General features: G+C 36.2%; 1 protein-coding gene across 15 annotated transcripts in view; it reads right to left on the bottom strand.

Annotated features, from left to right (window-relative positions):
- Positions 1-1302: 1302 nt before the first annotated feature.
- UBR5 (ubiquitin protein ligase E3 component n-recognin 5) overlaps positions 1303-18988 on the bottom strand; it is a 90366-nt gene continuing 72680 nt past the window's right edge. For 10 of the 15 annotated variants that reach the window (XM_074814411.1, XM_074814428.1, XM_074814484.1 and 7 more), the window contains 21 exons: positions 18382-18646; positions 16012-16223; positions 15401-15631; positions 13235-13308; positions 12480-12652; positions 12267-12401; positions 11499-11719; positions 10760-10880; positions 10546-10653; positions 10034-10277; positions 9347-9458; positions 8717-8861; positions 8293-8423; positions 7985-8045; positions 7471-7646; positions 6982-7066; positions 5473-5628; positions 4972-5085; positions 3478-3622; positions 2799-2884; positions 1303-1909 (listed from right to left, as the gene is read on the bottom strand). In XM_074814411.1, the coding sequence (XP_074670512.1) occupies positions 1697-1909; positions 2799-2884; positions 3478-3622; positions 4972-5085; positions 5473-5628; positions 6982-7066; positions 7471-7646; positions 7985-8045; positions 8293-8423; positions 8717-8861; positions 9347-9458; positions 10034-10277; positions 10546-10653; positions 10760-10880; positions 11499-11719; positions 12267-12401; positions 12480-12652; positions 13235-13308; positions 15401-15631; positions 16012-16223; positions 18382-18646 (3208 nt within the window). In that variant the 3' untranslated portion in view covers positions 1303-1696. The remainder of the gene's footprint in view (positions 1910-2798; positions 2885-3477; positions 3623-4971; positions 5086-5472; positions 5629-6981; positions 7067-7470; positions 7647-7984; positions 8046-8292; positions 8424-8716; positions 8862-9346; positions 9459-10033; positions 10278-10545; positions 10654-10759; positions 10881-11498; positions 11720-12266; positions 12402-12479; positions 12653-13234; positions 13309-15400; positions 15632-16011; positions 16224-18381; positions 18647-18988) is intronic. The other 5 variants (XM_074814466.1, XM_074814530.1, XM_074814541.1 and 2 more) reach the window with 3 other exon arrangements.

The raw sequence follows: 18988 nt of genomic DNA, 5'->3' as shown, positions 1-18988 counted from the left end.
CTCAACTGTCCTCCATACCTCTAGCAACTAAATAAAGGATGAAAAGAGGCTTTTTTGAAAATCACAGCTGTAGGTAACTTCTGGTCATCCTCAACTAACTGACAGAAAGGAAAACCCAGTGGAGCTCTGGCAAAGGTGAATTCCACTCAGATTCCCAACAAAACATTCCCAACAAAAGGAGGGGGGGAAAAAAAAAAATCACTAACATGGACTCATGGGGTTGGAGAAGCAAGAAAGAGGGAGAATATCACCACCACAAAAGCTCTTAACCTTCAATACATCAGTCTGCTAAGCTTTCAGAAATTTGTTTTGACACAGAAAAAGTAGCTCCTTCCTTTACTAATCACTTCCTAACTCTCAAAAATCTCTCAAGCATTAGGGAAAACAAATCCTAGGTTATGGTAAAAGACTGCCCTCCCCAAAAGCAACCAATCACTTCAAAAGTGAACATACAGTAGAACCCACTACAATGCAGTTTGAGAATTTTATTCTAACCTAATTACCTTGAGATTTTTCAGAACAAGCCACTTTCCCTTCAAACCAATTCTGTGAAAAGAAGGGGTTGCCTGGCCTGTTTCATTCAGGATTCTCTGCTAACTGTAAAATGTGGGCTGAATGTCTTCTGCAGGTCAATTTTTCAGTTACAAAATTCAGATTTTTAACAAACAACTATGTTTATTGTATGCTGTTCGCTAAAGTATAAATGGCTAAATAAATAAAAACTATTGTTTCTTCAGTATGATTTGGTATTTTGTCTGCAATTTCTTTATTAAAAAACTGTAACAAGATACTTAAAAAAAGGCTAGATACAAAAGAAGTTAAGCTGCTCACGAACATTAAAGTTTTCCAAAATGTATCTTCAATAATCATGATCTTATAAACATTTTACAGTTACCAGAAAGTGCCCAGGCTGAGTTTACATAGTTAGATAACGTAGTACAAGTGTTGGGTTAGAACTGGTAGTGGAACAATCTCCTGACTGTCTGTTCACTGAAACAGGGATACAAAAATGTTGATTGTGAACTATGAAATACTGTGCATTGGCCTCATCATATGTACAAAAAAAACCCCCAAAACACTAAAGGTACAGATTACATGCAAAATATTAGTGATGGTATCTGATACGCCAGAGTTCAATGCAATCAGAACAAAAATTGCAATGAAAGTGGTTTCATAAGTGAACGATCCCAACTCTGGGATCTGAGCTGTCAGGAACTTTTTACAAGTTCAATATACATGATACACAACTGCAGCCAACCACAAATTAAACACCATAAAAAAAAGTTAAAATAAAACACAGAACATACTTAATTTTTTATTTCGAAATTCCCTACTCCCTCTATACAAGAACCTTTGCTGAAACACTTTCCACAAAGGCAGCAGTGAATTTTCAGAACATTTTACATATTTTCCCTCAGCAAAAAGATAAATCACAGTGTAAATTATATTGTTCTGCTGTCATCTTTGGCTGGGGTTAGGCAAAGGAGTTATTGACTAGCAAACTGTTGCAATCAGATATTGCCAGTGCTCCTTAGGCCTTTACGTTACAAATTTAGTACAGGAATGTTTGCATTTAATTCTTTAAAGTACCACCAGGGGTATGACAGCATTAACTTTCATAAACTTTTATAGACAAATGGAAAAATCTACAAAACTTAGCTAGTAGTATTACACAGCAATACACACTTTTTATACTCTACACAAAACCAAAATTCTTGGTCTTAATGGCGAGTAACAATTTCTGTTTCAAAATCTGCTTAGAGGAATAGAGTGGGACATAAAGGCGAGAAATGCAAGTGTTTGCTGTAGGAAGATGTTGGTCATCTGGTGGTCTTATTGTGATTGATGGCATAGGCTGGAATCCCTCCTCACTGGCAGGCAATGATGGACTTGAGGTCCAAAAGTAAACCTGAAAAAAGAAGACATCATTTAACATTTTGCTGTACAAGGCTAAAATTCATATTGCCTACATGTTGCGTAGGGATAGGTTAAAGAAGAACTGCAGAGTCACAGCAAGTTTGATCATAACTACATTCTGTTCAATATGCCAACTAAACTCAGTGGTCATGATACATGCTTTTGTAGTAGCTTCCTTCACTTCCTTTCCTCAACTGCTCATTCTATTATATACTTCTGTTAAAACTGATAAAGGCAGCACTCAAAATGATCCTGTATCAACAGATCCTCAGTAAATGAAATGTCCCCAAATCCATCTGGGAAAATGGTGACTGCCATCAATACAAAATACAAAAGCAAATAAGTTTTAAGAAGCGTACAATGAATACAATTTACAGGCAAGTTTTCAAAAATGAAGCCCCCTGAACAGTATCTTGCTCTTTCATGCTTCTCATCAGCTATTCCTAAAGGGCTCTGAGAAGGAGACAGTATCATTACTGACATCTTACAGAGAGGACACAGGTGTCGCCCTCAGGATACACGGAAGTCAGGAGAGTATATGATCCAGGAAGAGAACACAACCTCAAAACCCTACTAACCCACAACACAGCTGGCTAACCACAGTTACTCAGCTTAAGAACAACTGTGCAGAGACTGTAACTATGCTTCCATAAGAGACCTGTGAATGCGGATAAGGACACACCACGCTTACTTGCAGTTGCCAGAAGGTCCAGGATTCACACCTGAAGTTTCCAGAAGGTCTAATCAAACCCTACTACCCTGCTCTGATACCTTACCTCTTCACATAAAAAGTCTCTGCAGGTAGACACAGTTAAAAACAGTAACAATGCCGAAGTTATTCTAGTTCTTCTGCCTGTTTCCACTGGGAATGGACAACTTACTAGATCTTGTCTTTCTGTCATACTCATCTTCTCAACTATGGACCAAAACCAACGCTTGAATTGCAAAAGCTTCTCAGCATTTTCTCCTGTGTGAAATAAAAGATATATATAATTCAGCTAGTACACTGGACAATAAATATTAAGAGATCTGTTTTACATGTACTGCAAAATGATCTCAGCTACAATCTCATTCATAAAGTCCTGATATTGGAGACAGTAGTAATTTCAAAACCAATACATGTAGTTTCAAATGTAAAGGCTAACTCTGACACACCTCAGTACAACTCTCATCCCTTTCCTCCCAAAAGCCTAATAACAGCCACATACTGTTTAAAAATTATGTAAAAAATATTAGACTGCATCCAACATGTTTTTAGTTCTAAAGTTAGGTTAAAACTTTCAGAAGGAAAGATATGCTACCAATAATACAATCCTTGTATTTAACATCAAGTGACAGCAAAGTTGGAAAATGTGCTTCCCCCCCCACCAACTGAAGGTAAATATTTTCAAAGATATGTAAAAAACACAGCAATAATTTTATTAGGACTTTCAGTGTCTTATTAACTGATGTCAAATTTGAAGAGGTAGTTTAAGTTTAACGCTGGTAACTCTACTCCAGACAGAACAAACAATGTTAAGTTATCCCTGCAACTCTGTTTCTGAATAAGTTATTTCATACCTGACTCATCATTGAAAGAGGTAAAGCTGATTAGCATTTGCACATTTACTTCACCACAGCCGTTAACCAAAAGTCTGAAATCTTCTGCTGTCAAATCTTCTAATGAATTCTTTGGAAGTACATCCAGGAGACCCTTCCTCATCGCCTTAAGTGAAAACCACAAGATTCACATTACAGCCATATCACTTTCAGATTGACTTCAAATGTGTTACTGAAAAGTTCCGTGTGAAACCTCCTACTAACTAAAAATTCATTATTCTCCTAGCTGTTCTTTTCTTTCGAAGTTTTACTGTCTGAGATGCAAAATTTGTGAAATAAAGAACTGCACCAATCTGTTAAATTCTAGCTACTATTACAAAAGAAGGCAGTAATGGTTTGAACTAATATTTCACCAGGAGCAGAAGCAAATGCACTCTCTAATACTAAAAAGTTCAGGTATGTTGCTGAGCTATGCTGAATCTGATGAGAATTACATGCATCTTGCATGTTACTTTCACTTTGCTTCCTCAGACACTACATGCCAACTCTGCTTTAAAAATGTTATATACACACACATGTATTTTATATAAATAGGTAATATCCTGAAAAGATTGGAAATTCCATTTTCAAAATGGAAGAATATGAATAAATTTTAGTAAATTCCAAAATGAATACAAATGTTATGGTTTTGAACTCTTAAAATAAACAAGAGTCAAACTATTAATATAGGCAGACATGGAGACTGAGTAACTTAATTCTAGGAACATGTTCTTTCTGTGAAAATTTTTGACCTAAACTGCACAAAGGTAATCTAGCAGTCTGCTAGTGTATCTCAGAAATGTAGCAGGAAACCACTCAGCAAAAATGACCACATCACAGAGAGTAAGTGGTTCTAAGTACTGGAACGTCATTAACTGTTTATAAAAATATATTATTCCATAACTTTATTTAAAAAGGGCTTAAAAAACCAAAATATTTTTAATATAGTTTTACAGTCAATTGTTAGGTTTCTTGACAGGCTAGTAAAATATGAACGAAGTTGTATGTTTCATAACTGATTTCTCCTTTTAAAAAAGGACACAAGTCAGAAGTTCAAGGTGATTTATGCAAATATTTTGAGATTTTTTAATCTTTGTTTATAAGGCTAAACAAATCAAAGATGACAGATTATCAGAACAAAGTAGTTGCTAAATAGAAAGCAAAAATTCCAAGAGGATGTGTCATTTGAGCTCAAGAAATGAACGTATATGCTTAACCAATGAGATCAAGTTTAAAATAAATTATCTTTTGTTCAACAGAAAAAGAGAAATTGCTCAAAGTACTCAGTCTTCACACTACTACATAAACAGCTATACAATTACAAAAACTTTAGAAAATTAAATATTTTTAATGAAGCTGTCAAGACTACAAAAGAAACCTGATTAGCAATACCATAATGAGGAAAATAATTAACTGACTGAAATCTTACGGATTTTTTGCCTTTTTTTTTTCAAAAACACTCCACCAAAGACTTACATGTAGAGGCTGCTCCGCTACTACCAACATTCGGTGTTCTGCATATTTCCGGACATACTCATATACATTCTGAGGAGTGACTGGTATATTTACACCATTGGAAATAAGTTCAACCTATGGCAAAGTAACAGGGACCATTTAAAAAGGAGAAAAAAAATAAAAAAAGGAAAAAAAGGAAATGAGATTATTACAACAGACACAGTATGCTGCGCAGTGATTTATTGCTTAATATGCCTGTAAAAACAAGCAAAATTTATTACTACAGCTTAGCTTTAAAGATTCCCTAGGACTGACTGTGCTATCTGGGCTTTATAGTAGGCTCTACATCACCTTCAAGGAAAAAAACCCCACACTTCAATGTCTAGGAACACTGTATTTGAATCTAGGAAGGGTAACATATTACGTCTTCCATCTGAGAAGAGCATGGATTATATGTACACTACAACATACATAAGCTGTTGAATTCTGAAACTACAGAGACACAGGTTTAGCTGTGCTTACCTGCCCTCCACCCTCCTCCTTACACAGGTCTATTGCAAAGGCTAAGTCCATTGCTGCAAACACTGCATCAGCGTCTGTACTCTGGGAAGCGAGGATAAGTTGCCGAAGGCTTTCATACATAACCGGATCGAAAAAAGCAAAATCATGCCAGTTCACCTATAAAAAAAGATAGATGTTTGAAACATACCAGTTGTTTCAGAATATATTCAAAATTATGTGATCTGTGTCTAATCTATGTGCTAGCATACAGCGGTACATAATCCATGTAACAAAGCACATAAACACTTGGAAATAAAGGCAGTCAAACTCCTATTTTCAGCCTCCATTTAAAGGTACATTAGAATACTCAACTGAAGTGCATTAGTAGAATGTAAAGATAGATCTGTAAAGCCTTTCCTGCTATTAAGGGCATAGAGGTTATAAAGAAAATTTATAGGGCTTTTTAAAACAAATTCTTCTATATATCACCTAGATCAATAGAGATTTGATGGAGCTTGACTGAAGATGGAAACAATTTGCATCAGTGCTCCAAAATACTGAAAATTCCCCTCCACTTAAACACATACATACTGCTGCTATATATACACATTTAAATGACTGATGGCCCAGTAGCTGCATATCACAGTTTCCAACAATTCAAATACCCATGTCTACTTCTTGCTGTTTTCTGTAGTTCCTTGCTTCTTTAGCAGCCTGGAGAGAAAAGTCATCTACTAACTAAACTACACCCAACTAAAACATTCTTTGATGTATCCAACATTTAATGGGAAAGAATACGTATTCAAGACGAAAAACCTGAAGAATTCAAAGGAATCTCTCTTGGAAGATATCAGGGAATATACAGAGGCATATCTTTCTGCCATTAACCCTTTTTCATTAAAGAAGACCATATGTACGATGGATAACTGATTATGTGATCAACATTGTTTTTAAGGAAAGACCAGAAGTAACAAACCTTAGTTTAAGTTTGTTGCATCAGACAGAACTTACAATGCTATTGACTAATGCATGAAATGAGCAGTACATAATTAGTGTTTACTGGGGTGGGGAAGAATTTTTGCTGAAAGTTGAGGTAATTGTTGCTCTGAATTAAATTATACCCACACCTGAGACAAAATTTTAGTTACAGTTCAATGAGTTCTCTCAAGTATTGAGGAAAACACTTTTAGGTAAGCTGAGATGCTATTGCCTAGTACTGTCCAACACGTATCTCTTCGAGTCTTCAGTCTCAAGAAGAGAAAAAGGAAGAGACAGTAAACTGTTTCTGAAGAGAGTGAAAGACTACCAAGTCATTCCATCTTGCTCAAAGATCTGACTTCTAGTACATCTATTCAGTTCAAAATCTAGGAAATTAAAAAGTTAATACTCCTAAAATTAAATTTAAAGGCATCGTTACAGTTCCAGTGTCAACTCTGCTAACCAATACATGCATGTTAGGGAAAAAAAGCAGTTTTAAAAGATGAGATTTCATGTAATTAAAGGAAATCCAAATTTCTATGTTCAACTTACCTTTCTGCCAAGAAGAACTTTGATTACGTGTCTATTTAACGTGATGGGACATAGTTCATTCTGCAACAAGCACAATCCTAGGATTCTGAAAATAAATGTTTGGGGTTTGTTTTGGTATGGCAGAAATTATATTGGAGATCTTTCAGCAAATTCACATTAAAAAAGTCAAAATAGTCTATGAATCAAGCTGCAGCTAGCTTTCCAGCCCTATCAATCCCCAGAAGAAAATCATGTACATGTATAATTTAAAAAAAAAAAATATTTCCTGAAATATAAAATATCCAATTGAAAAAAAGTTAGAAATAAAAATTTAACAGGAAAAGAAACCTCAAGTTGACGTGTGCAAATTCCCCACTATTTAGCTCCAGGTGAGAAATACAGAGCATAAAAGTAATGAAGTTTTTGCAGTTTGGATCGCTGGTACTCTCCTGGTATTTTCTATATTAGTCTTTTACATTTTTTCAGACTAGAAAGGTAATAGTAGCATACCTGCCAATGTTTCTGAAACAATTCAGCCTTGCTTCTGTGTTTTTACCAGGTCTTGGTGTATAAAAACCCCGTTTTCCAGGTTGGTAGAAAAGTGGTGCATTATCATCCCCATCATCTGTGTCATCTAATTCCATATCTACTACGCTGCGGCTGGAACCATGTCGCTTTCTATTTTCCTGTTTTGAAAAAGTCAGAATAGCAATTAACAAGCTTACTTCTAGTTATTGACACACATCAATGAACTATTTGCCACTAGACCCAAAGATTCAAGTTCCATTGGTTAAGAATTTTCATGATATTTCCTAATGGTAACAGTTTATACTTTTGAGTAATTACTGCTTAATCCTTTCAAAAGAAAAAAAAAAAAAAGAAAGAAAAACAAAGGTAACTCCACAAAATAATTAAACAGAACTTTGTCTTGCATGATAAAGGAAGGCTCCAGTTGCTTAAATTTTTAAAATTAACTGATACAACTGGATCTTAAGTATATTTAATTTGTGCAACAGTTCATTACCTGCACTTTATCTGAAGAGTCTAGCAATCCAAGATCCAATATACTGTCAGCACCATTCTCCCTTGACAAAAAAAAAAAAAAGGGGGGGGGGGAAAACCAGGGAGATTTAACTTCACAGTAAGGAATTGTCACATTCTGAAACCAGACAGATTAGATTAAACCAAAGTCAACAAGTCACTTGTCCAAAGAAAAATATCTAGAACAGAGCAAGGAATAAGTTGCATGTATCGGAGTTAGATGTAGCATGGTACAAGTGCTTTGGCCACAAAATCAGCTTTAATTTCTTATCCAAATCCTCAATACTTTACCTGCCATGTGCAATAATGAGTTCCATTGCTTCATCGACTCTTGCTCTAAGGGAATCTTCACTAGCTAGTAACAGAAGCAGCTGAGCAGGGGACAATTCCAACAACATTCCTGTGATTTTACTTGCAAATGCCTAGGGATAAGGAATGATATGTCTTACTGTACTCCTCCAGTTCTCTCATTTTCAAATACAGTCCTTTGAAAGTTTCGGTATTTTAAATACAGAATGCATTATAAGATACCTCTTAAGCTAAATGACAAATTGGAGAAACAAAGTCTTAAGAAAATGCCAAAAAATACAAAACCAGCTCTGCAGTTCAAGTATTTTCAATTATGTTTAAAATTAATGGACAAGGAAATTAATTTTTAGATTAAAAGATTACAAGAACAATATCTCATTAAGTGTATTAGATAGCTAAGTCTTACTGGTTGCATTGCTTGTACTCGAGGGTAGAGCCTTTCTCCAAGGGCTTGTCTGTGTGCTGGAAGAGGGTCAGGGTCATCGCTAGGATTTCCTTCTGATGCCGGTCTAAAAGGCCGTGTGTCAATGGAAAGTTGTCTTCTGAAGTCCCTTAAGAAAATTAGAACAGTTTGTACTCATTTCAGACGAAATATGCAAAAATCCTTTGGAACAATATCACTTGCACACAGGTTCAAAATAGCATTAGCTTTTATGGTAGAATAGTAGTGTTGCTCATAGCTGCCTGGAGAAAATGATTCAGAAACAGAGAATCAAAATTTTGGATACAGCAGTCAGACACGCCACCAATGGCAATGTTGTTTCTAAACGACCTCACAGTTTTATTCTAGCACACAAGTTTTTATTATTGTTTTAGCAGGATAGATTGATGGCATATGGTTGAGACATAATCTATCAATGCTAAAATAAGAGTAATTATTCTTTAAAGTACATAGTGAATTTCAAGTTACCCTGTAAATTGCCCCTGAAAGTGAAAAAGGCAGACACCTTTAATTTGAGGAAGTATCTTTCCTGAAGATAACCAAGGCAATTACTGTATTTGACAAAGTATCTCCAACAAATTAAAAATCACTTACCTATCCCTATCTCTCCGAGAACCAGCTCGTAAGCCACTACTTCTCCGCATTTCTCTCTCTCGCTCCCTCTCCCGATCTCTCTCTCCCCTATTTCGTAATCTCTGCATCAGACCTAAGGAGGAAAAAACCTCATAAGCTTAAGCATCTTTATATTTCTCTCTCCTAAGTTTCAATGTAAGGAGGACGCAGTTTTGGAAGATGGCTTGAAAGACATCAACGAGACAGAACCACTTCACTTAAAGTAGTGATTGGACTTCAGCCAAACTTAAGGAACCTGAAAGGTTTGTACCAACCTACAAATGCCAAAATATTTCAAGAGTTTATATATACTTTCAAAAACATTAAAATGTATTTGTAACAAGCCAGATGGAGCACTCATTAAAATGTATAAACTCTTACTAGCTAAAATCTTGACAATTATTACCTACTGGAGAGAAAGATGCTCAAAAAAAGCAGAGAGCCTCTAATGCAGACTTTTGTTTTGTGAAAAACAAGAGCTTCTTGTTTCTGAAAGCAGGAAAAAAAAGCCATTTCCTTGCCTCAGAGAAGTAACATGTGCAATTTTCACAGTTCCTGTGCTGAGCTAACAAGAGAAATCTCTGAGACAATGCCAAGTATTTCAAAGTAAAAAAGCATCCAAGGCTTTTATGAATGTTATCTGTAGATTAATTGCTGTGCATCACTTACTTGTATGGGTACCCTTGTTGGCATTCTGAATACAATCTAGATTTGGCAGTTTCTCATTTGACAGAAAAGCCTGTGCAATAGCAGTATAAAAGCTTCGTGCTACACCGCTGCCTTCTCCTGGCTCATCCTTAAAAGTAACTTTTACTCTGTGTACAGCCATCGGAGTGGTAGCACACCGGCGACCAAAATGATTGTTGAGCTGCCTCATGGTCTGCTGAATTAGAAGATCTCTGTCTCGATCAACCTAGTAAAAACAAAAGAAAGTTTTATTTTCTTTACCAATCATCATACCGAGAGAATTTCAGCTTCACAAGAAGTTTCTGGACACTTCTGCATAGACTCAGAAAATACTAATCAGACTGTGAAAAACTACAGAGTAATTGCAACACAGCTCACACAGTAAGGTTTAAGACACCTGCTTGCAGACTCAGAAATACAACTTCTCCTATCAAGTTACTGCAATGTGCGATAATTCAATTTTTAATGAAAATAAATTCAGAAGACAAACTGACATTTTTTACCTCCAACGTTAAATCCCTGGATTGCTGGTTTCTAAGTTTTTCCATCTCCCTGCGGAACTTTGATTCCTTTACTTCAAAGCCACCTAATTCAGTCAAGATCTTAAAATAAAAAACAACAAAAAAAACAAAACCCAAAATCAGAATAATGAGGGAGGTTCAAAATTTAGTCATAAGAGGAATTGCCCTTACACCGGGAAATACATACCGATCCAGGCTCTGCTCCAACATCTTCCATGAACACTCTACCGAACAACTCTAAAGAAAGGCGCCAACGTCCCAGCAACATGTCATGAGATATAACCATGCCCATGAAGCTACACTGTGGCCTGACAGGAGGGAAAAAACGACAGACAAGCAAAATCAAGTTAAATTTCAGACACATTTTGTGTACTTCTGCTTTTTCTTACCCTTTGCCTTCAAGTAAGCTCTTTATTTCTGATAAACAACACCACAGTACAGTAAGTTTGTGGACATGAAGCTGCTTAGTTTCAGCTGAAAGACAAATCTGGATTCCAAAGAGAAATTACTCTCAAAGCATGTAACTTCACTGCTACATGGAATTCAGTTATTGGTCTCCCTTCAATCAAGACCTTATTTTTTTTAGAAAAAAGTTATAATTCAAAGTGAGGGCAGTTCAATCCCTAACTGCATAAAGTGTGGTCAGTATCACCAGACACAGATGGCAAGCTGTCAATTCCAATTTTTAAACTTAGCTACTTGGCATCATAGTAGGTCTGCAGCAGGTAGTAAAGGACTTTTACTACAGTTTGTACAGATGTCTTTGAAGTCTGTTCAACTGTTCATTTTAAAAATCTATCAAACACAAACTACATATTCAAACTAAAGTAAGGTACACATTTTAATTTAAAAAGACTTTTCAGAGTCCCAAATATCCTTTTATCAGTTCAGTGATATTTCATTGAGTAATTTTTAACTCAAGCTACCTGAAAGATGTGAGAGGTGGCCCTTCACTTTCTGTCAATCCTATCTCTGCCAACAAGCTGCTTTTCAGTTGTGCTGCAAGATCATGGGCTGAAGGCCCTGGCTTGGAACTCTCAGATTCTTCTGTAGGCACGTTCTGTTCCTCCCCTTCCTTCTTTTGCCGATTTTGCATGCTCATAACATTTTTTAAGTTGGCTGCATAAGACATTTTAGTTGGAAGAACCTAAATAAGGAGAAATAAAATTTAATTGCACTTTCAAAGCAGGCTAGGTGGCTTTTTTGGGATATATTTATATATAATTTTTAAACCACACAAAAGTGAGAACTGTAATTGACCTGTTAAAACACAATAACCTCAATCATTTATATTTCTTATACAAAAACCATTTTCCCACTTCATGTTTGCATTTCATATGCTTGTCATTTAATGCTCAGTCTGGAGGCAAGTCAAATCTACTGGGCTACAGGGAGATTTATTTCTTTTTATCACAAATAATTATATAATTGGCATTTCAAAATTAACTCAGAATTGTACTGCAGTCTTTAAAAATATTGCCAGAAATCTGCTATGGATCAGTAATCATAAAAGTTCCTACATTTAAAAAAAAAATTAAGCATACTTTCAAGTTTTCACACTTACTGGGTTTTTAAATTATTATTCTGAAAGCTACTCAAGATTCTATCTGAAAACATTAAAGTGTCTTTTTAATGAATGACAATACTAGCTTAAATTACCCTATTGTTTAAAATAATAAAACCTTTAAATCTACCTCAAGACAGTTTCTATCCACTGTAACTTCCATTAAGCATTTCCCACTGTTGGCAGAAGATGAATACAGACCCTGACTGGGTCGGCCAAACAGATCTTCTTTGCGAGCATTTGGCTGAAAATTAACAAAAGCATTCTGGGTAAATAATATACTTCAGTTAGAAATGAAAAAGCAAACTGCAGTTTTCTTCCACAACACCATCTCTGATGTCACCTGTAATAGATGGGGCTGGTCTGCCAGGGGAATGGCCTCTGCCAGAGGAACCTCAAAAGGATTGGGTGGAATGCAACCAAGGAACGTCATAGAGTCTGATCGTCTGAAAAATGGATGGTTTTGGCCAGTCTCTGCTGGGAGGGAGTCATCATCTTTGTCATTCAGTGTAGCACCTAAATATCAAAGAAGATTTTGATTCAATTTTCAGTTATAAAAGCAAATGATTTAAAATAACAAGAATTAATACGCTTCGTTCTTAGCTATCTGACTGGAGGAGCATCTCTGCAAATTTAATACTTCTACAAGATGTTTCCACAAATCCTGTATTTTTATTAAGTTGCTTAGCCATCACTTTAAATATTTTTACTGTAACTAACTTTACTGAACATGCACTCCTACACTATATGTACTTTGTATAAAGTATACATTCTACCATTTTCAGCAGCAGTTTCATCAGATCAAAAAAATCAGGTTAACTCCGATTCAAATTTTAAATTCTGTCATTGATTAGAATGATAAGTAAGGGCACAAATTCTGCAGTTTAGAGAGAAAGGAGACAAAAAGAGGGCCCTGAAATGAGAACAGGCAATGGCAGAAGAAATTTGGTAAAATAGCAATGGTAAGGTAATCTTATGCAACTTCAATGTAACATATACAAGTAGAAAAACTTATTCAGTCTCAGCTAGCTAAAGGGGAAAAAACACTAAGAAAGTGTCTCATTTTGGCATAATACAGAAGTGTTTCTGTATACTAACTTTGATTGGTGTCATCATCATTTTCATGTTCTGAATCTTCATTGTCAAGACCAAGTTCCAAAAGTTCCCGAGTTCTTTAAAAAAAAAAAAGTTAATCCTCTCAAAGAAAACATTAGGCAAAACATTTACATGTGTAGCAAACAATAAAAGCAAGAGTATAATCAGTAAGTGTACTTGAGAGCTATACATAACAAGAACGAACGAACTCTAAAGATCAAAGTACTTCTCATTACACACTCACTCATCACATTACTCACAGTTACCCTTATAGCCATTAGGCCACCTACCAAGTTTAATCTAAAAAGTTACAGCTTCAGACAGTGATGGGTATGCTTGTTTTTAAAGACTATGTCAATATAAAAAATCCTAGGAACCCTGTATTAGTGAAAGAAATATGTAAGTGAATACTATTCTAAAATTTACTGATGTCAGGGAAGGCAGCTGGTCTGCTGACAACCTGATTGAAGAAGAATTTGACCTTGAAAGATTCCGGTGTATCCTTGAGATAAGGAAGCTATGTTTAAAGCAAATAACTTTCAAGGAGCTGCTGACTACATAGCAGGATGAAGCAAGCAGGGAGGAAACTGATAAAGGTTATCCAATGTTAAAAACTACTTTTTGACCAATTATATTGTAACACTCAGGCACCTGAAATACATAAAAATGCATGCTTTTAGTAATAAAAAACCTAGCTGCTTGTTCACCCATGCGAGTGTGTGTGTGTTGCTTTGTCCGTCTCTACAGCGACATACTAGTGTAGAATAAGCCTAGTCCTCTAAAAATAATGTCAGTGATCACATTTCAGAAGGTAAGTCTGCAGGATGCACACTAAAGAAATGGATTTCACTGTATTATGAAAAGGATCAAGAACTTCGATTACTATTCATTTCTGGCAGTTTGTGCATTGTGAAATATATTCTGAAACTAGATGAAGATCGATAAAATTTTGTTTCATACAGGCAACTAAAATGTCATCTAACAGAAGCAACTGACTGAGTTTGAACAACTCACCTTTAACTGAAAAGGTCTAGGCCTTCAAAGTTTTACAAGCATTTCATGGGAAATTTGCAATTCTCTGATGAACAGTTATTTGACATATTTCAATATGTGAATTTTTGGGGACAAAGCAGATTCCAGAAGTATGTTATTGCCTGGAAAAGGCAATAACAGGCCACAGCTCTAACTACTCCAGTCAGCCAGCAAAAAAACTCAGTTACTGTATTAAATCATCCCTACTTGTGAGGGAACTACTGTTGCAAACATCTTCTGGTATACATTCTGAGGTCATAACAATGCTTATGTTACCAAGATATGTTGAACATAACACTGGAACTAAAGCAGCAGTCCCATATATACTTAAAATATCGATACCTTGATACAGTTACTAAATTTGTAAAGAAAAGGAAAAGTTAAGTTCAACCTGCGATATTGAAAATTAGGGGCAGGAAAGGGGCAAACATTTGTATTTATTTAACTGTTGACTAGGACTGTTGAGGTACATTACCTCAAAACTTAGTAAGAAATGGGAACAGATGGTGTAAACTACCAACATGTGGACATTTCTATGATCATTATTTGCCATTTCAAATCAAAGAACATTTCTAAAAAAATCTTAAAACATTTTAAAAAGTAATAAATGCGAAGAAGCAGGGATTTTCAACTTAAGGACATTTTCAGCTATTGATTTCCCTACTGTGCTTTAAAGTCTCAAATATCCAGAAACAAATGGAAAACAGAACTACTAAGCCCATCATACCAGACTTTGACATTTTCTCCCATGTCAGTCTTAACATGTTTGACAATTCTAAATAAGTTACCATGTTAAATGTGAGGAGCAGATGGCATTTTTCATCTGAGAAATTGTCCAAAGTACATCTTTTAGAGGCACTGTCATGGACTTAAAAATCAAACTCAAGTTCCATTGGTAAGGAAACTTTTTACAGCCATCACCATAAAAAGATTTGAACAGGATACTGCAACAGGCTTATCAATCAAACATACATACATTATATACCCTTATATATATTCTTTTCATAATCTGCATGTTACTACACACACATTTATGTATATATTTATGAGCTGCTGAGTACCAATGCCAGTGACTGAAACAAAAGGGCATAGACCACTTTTGCAAAAGTTTTTGTTTCTATGAGTCAGCCTCAATACCTTTTACGTTCCAGCTGAGGAGTATCCAATGTTGTCTGTTGATTCATTGCTTTAATCCAATAAATAAGGGCTTGAAAAACATATGCTACATGCTTTAGTGAACAGACATCTAGAACAGGAAGAACATCCGAGTGCTCATCATTGTGAGAACGCATCAAAGACAGTGCGTAGTTGAGGAAATCACCACGAGCTGACATCATTCCCTGACGGGCACTCAGTAAAGTAGCACGTCTAGTAAAAGAAAAGGATTGAATACAGAGAGATTAGGCATCACAGTAGAACACATGCTTTGCATATATCTCTATATTTGAAAAATTGATGCAAAAACTTTAAAAATCCCCCACAAAAGCCAGTGTGATGATAGGAGTAACAATCACAGTTTTCTGCTTTACTATAAGCAGCTCAGATGCAGTATGTTATAATGAGTTAATACTCGAGATGAATCTAGCACAGAGTAAACCACAGTACCAACAACACAGGAAGCCAACTTAAATCAAAACAGTAACTACACTGCTGCATTACAAAATTAGATTCCTAAAATGTCAGTGAACAAGATTAGACTGTAAAACTGGTATTTCATATCGCATGCAGTAATCAAACTATTTTCATACCTTCGTCCTTCAAGTGTTCTTAAGCTGGCTTCCTCACGGGCTGTCATCCTTTCCCTTCTGGCTGAGTTCTGAGAAGCATGGAGAGGATGATTTGGATGCCCAGGATCACCAGCAGATGCTAACGCAGAACCATAACGCAGCTGAGCTTCAGTAGAGTCCATGATACTAACCATCCAATTCCAAGTAGGAATTAGCTTTTCTTCTACGTAATTCTATAGAAAAGGCAATTTAATGAGTTTTGCAAACAATAGAACTAGATGATGAGAATGCAATCTCAACATAAGCCTCCACCATGGCTTTTACAGTTACACCCGATTCCCTACAAACAAAGAGTCTGTAAAACCACATTCAAGAACGACCAATGAACCGTTTCCAAAAGCTCTATTGAGACTGCCGATTTACTCAATGGTGTGCAGCTCTCATCACTTAATGCCTTGGTGTCTGTAAAGCATTCTCACCATCCCTCTCTCCCTTTTGGGCGTCTCTTCTACTCCTCATCTTATGACCACTCAGCATCTCCCAGGTGCACACATCTTGGGGATTTTGGTCCGATTCCTGACTTTCTAGTAGCTTTAACAGCCCTCATCATGCTATGGCATTCACCAGCCAGATCTTTCACCATTCTTCACCGCTTGCAACTTGCTCAGTGAAGACAAGGACCTGCATAGAGAACTATGTCTACATACAAATCTCTCCTGGTCCAATCTTTTCTTCACCTGTTCCCAATACTGGCTCCAGAGCCTGCTTTTCTTGCCATTTGCTAATTTCATTGACCTGTTGGGTTTTTTATCCAACATCATCCTGCTTTTTTCATTCCTCTACATTCTGGTCTTCAAAAACATCTCTTCCACTTTGAAGTTTCTTGTATCCACTAAACTAACAAAACACTGTCCCAATCCCATCTCTGTATCCAAACGAAACCTCTGCTGTCAAGCTTTCACATGCTAATACAAATCTCTTGCTGCCTCGGCTGGACAGCTCTCCTGTGCACTGATCTGGTAACCTTTGCAAAACATCTCTACTCAATGGAGAGTATTTTTCCACTAAGAATCTCCTGAACAGCAACCGATTTTAGTCTCCTCCATAACACAACCATGTCCTCTTATTTCTTTCCCTGCATGTCCCCCAATATTGGATCCCAGAATATCTTTGTAACATTCCTCTCCCAAATCAGAAGCCTTTTTCTTCCATCACACTGTGAAAACAGAGCCATAAAAATACTTTGCAGCTCAATTACAAGTAAATATATTGTCACCCGGTTTTCACATCCCAGCACACAGTACTGCTAACAGAAAACAGCATAACTTGATTTCTTGAGCTCCCCAAAGCAGCGGTATTATTCTGACAGCTGATTTTTGTACTAAATTCAGTACAGATTATTTTACTCTATACACTATGCCCACATGCAAGTTGATACATACTTTCTGAACACACTGAAGTTCCTTCTGTGTTGTTAGTCTCTGAAATGTCTTTCTATACATGCCAGATACCAGTCTTCCTTTTCACATATTTTCTCTAAAGATGCATTTTACATACACTTTCAAAACCGACAGTCAAGAGCACTGTACCAAAAAATACATACATAACAGGGAAAGGATGATCATGTCCCTGAAAGAAGGGACAGCGAACAGTACGTTTACCCGTACAAATCTTTTATCTCATTTAATTATTTCGCCCTTATTAATTTCTTCTTTTAGAGACTCAACAGTTCACGTCAAAAAGAATAGGGCAAAAGATCTCTAGTAGAGATTGCCAATATCTCTAAAGCAGTCAATGCTGAATTAACTATTAATTAGATACCAGTCAGACTTAGTTAAAAAAAAAAACAACTGAAATTTTGTGTTAAAGAATGTATGTATATGAAATATGAACAATTTAATGCAATTAGTAACTCCAGCTACTTCAGCCACACTATCTCTCATATGAGGAGAGGCTGAGAGAGCTGGGACAGTTTAGACTCAAGAAACAAACTCAGGAGAATCTTATCTGTGTGTATAAATACCCGATAGAAAAAAAAATAAAGTGTACAGAGCCAGACTCTTCTCAGTGACATCCAGTGAATGGACAAGAGGCAACAGGCACAAACCGAAATACTTGGAAAGTACATTTAAACTCAAGAAAAAGGTTTTTTAGTATAAGAGTTGTCAAACACTAACAGGTTGCCCAGAGCAGTTGTGGAGTCTCCATACTTGGAGATACTCAAAACTTAACTGGACACAGTCCTGAACAGCCTTATCCTGTTGACCCCGCAGGGAATTTGGACTAGACATTCTTCAGAGGTCACTTTCAACCTCAACAATTCTGTGATTTTACCTAAAAAAACCCAACTATACTGAAATTGTTTCTCTACAGAGATTTGGATGTTCTTACCTGCAAGTTAACTGCATCTTGGTAAGTTAGCTTCACTGCAGCTGGGATCTGGGAGTATACTAAATGATTGTACTTGGGAATCAGACCCATCAGATCAGATATCTGTCGTATCACAATACTGTATGCTCTTGCTAAACTGCTTGCAGATGTTAAATAGCTGCTTGCATTGCTGGCTTCAAGTGCTGCAGCTGCTGCTGCAGCACTCGTACTGATGGTACCACTCCGACGTAGGTTTGATGGATCAATGTAAATCAAGCCTGCTGAACTTGCTAAACATAAAAGAAGGTATGACATTAATGGATTTATTTAACCTTTGCTACATATTTTCTGTATTGACTGATATAATTAAGATTCCTAGAAATAAACGTGTATATATTACTGACATCACAACTGTAACTAGCAAAACATTACAAGCTACAGTAAGCATCTTCATATCTTAAGAACTGTAACAGATCCTTCATTTTTTTAAATTAAAAAAGAACTGCAACAGCCAAGACCGGTCAGCACTGTCCTTCTAAGACAAGCAGATAAGATTTCCTCCTTAAGAGAACAAACAAAACCAAAGGAACGAAGACAGAGTTAACTGACATTCATGTATGCATTTTAC

This window comes from Strix aluco, chromosome 1 (genome assembly GCF_031877795.1).
Source record: "Strix aluco isolate bStrAlu1 chromosome 1, bStrAlu1.hap1, whole genome shotgun sequence".
NCBI classification, from domain to species: Eukaryota; Metazoa; Chordata; class Aves; order Strigiformes; family Strigidae; genus Strix; species Strix aluco.
This window is presented reverse-complemented; position numbering and strand designations above follow the sequence as displayed.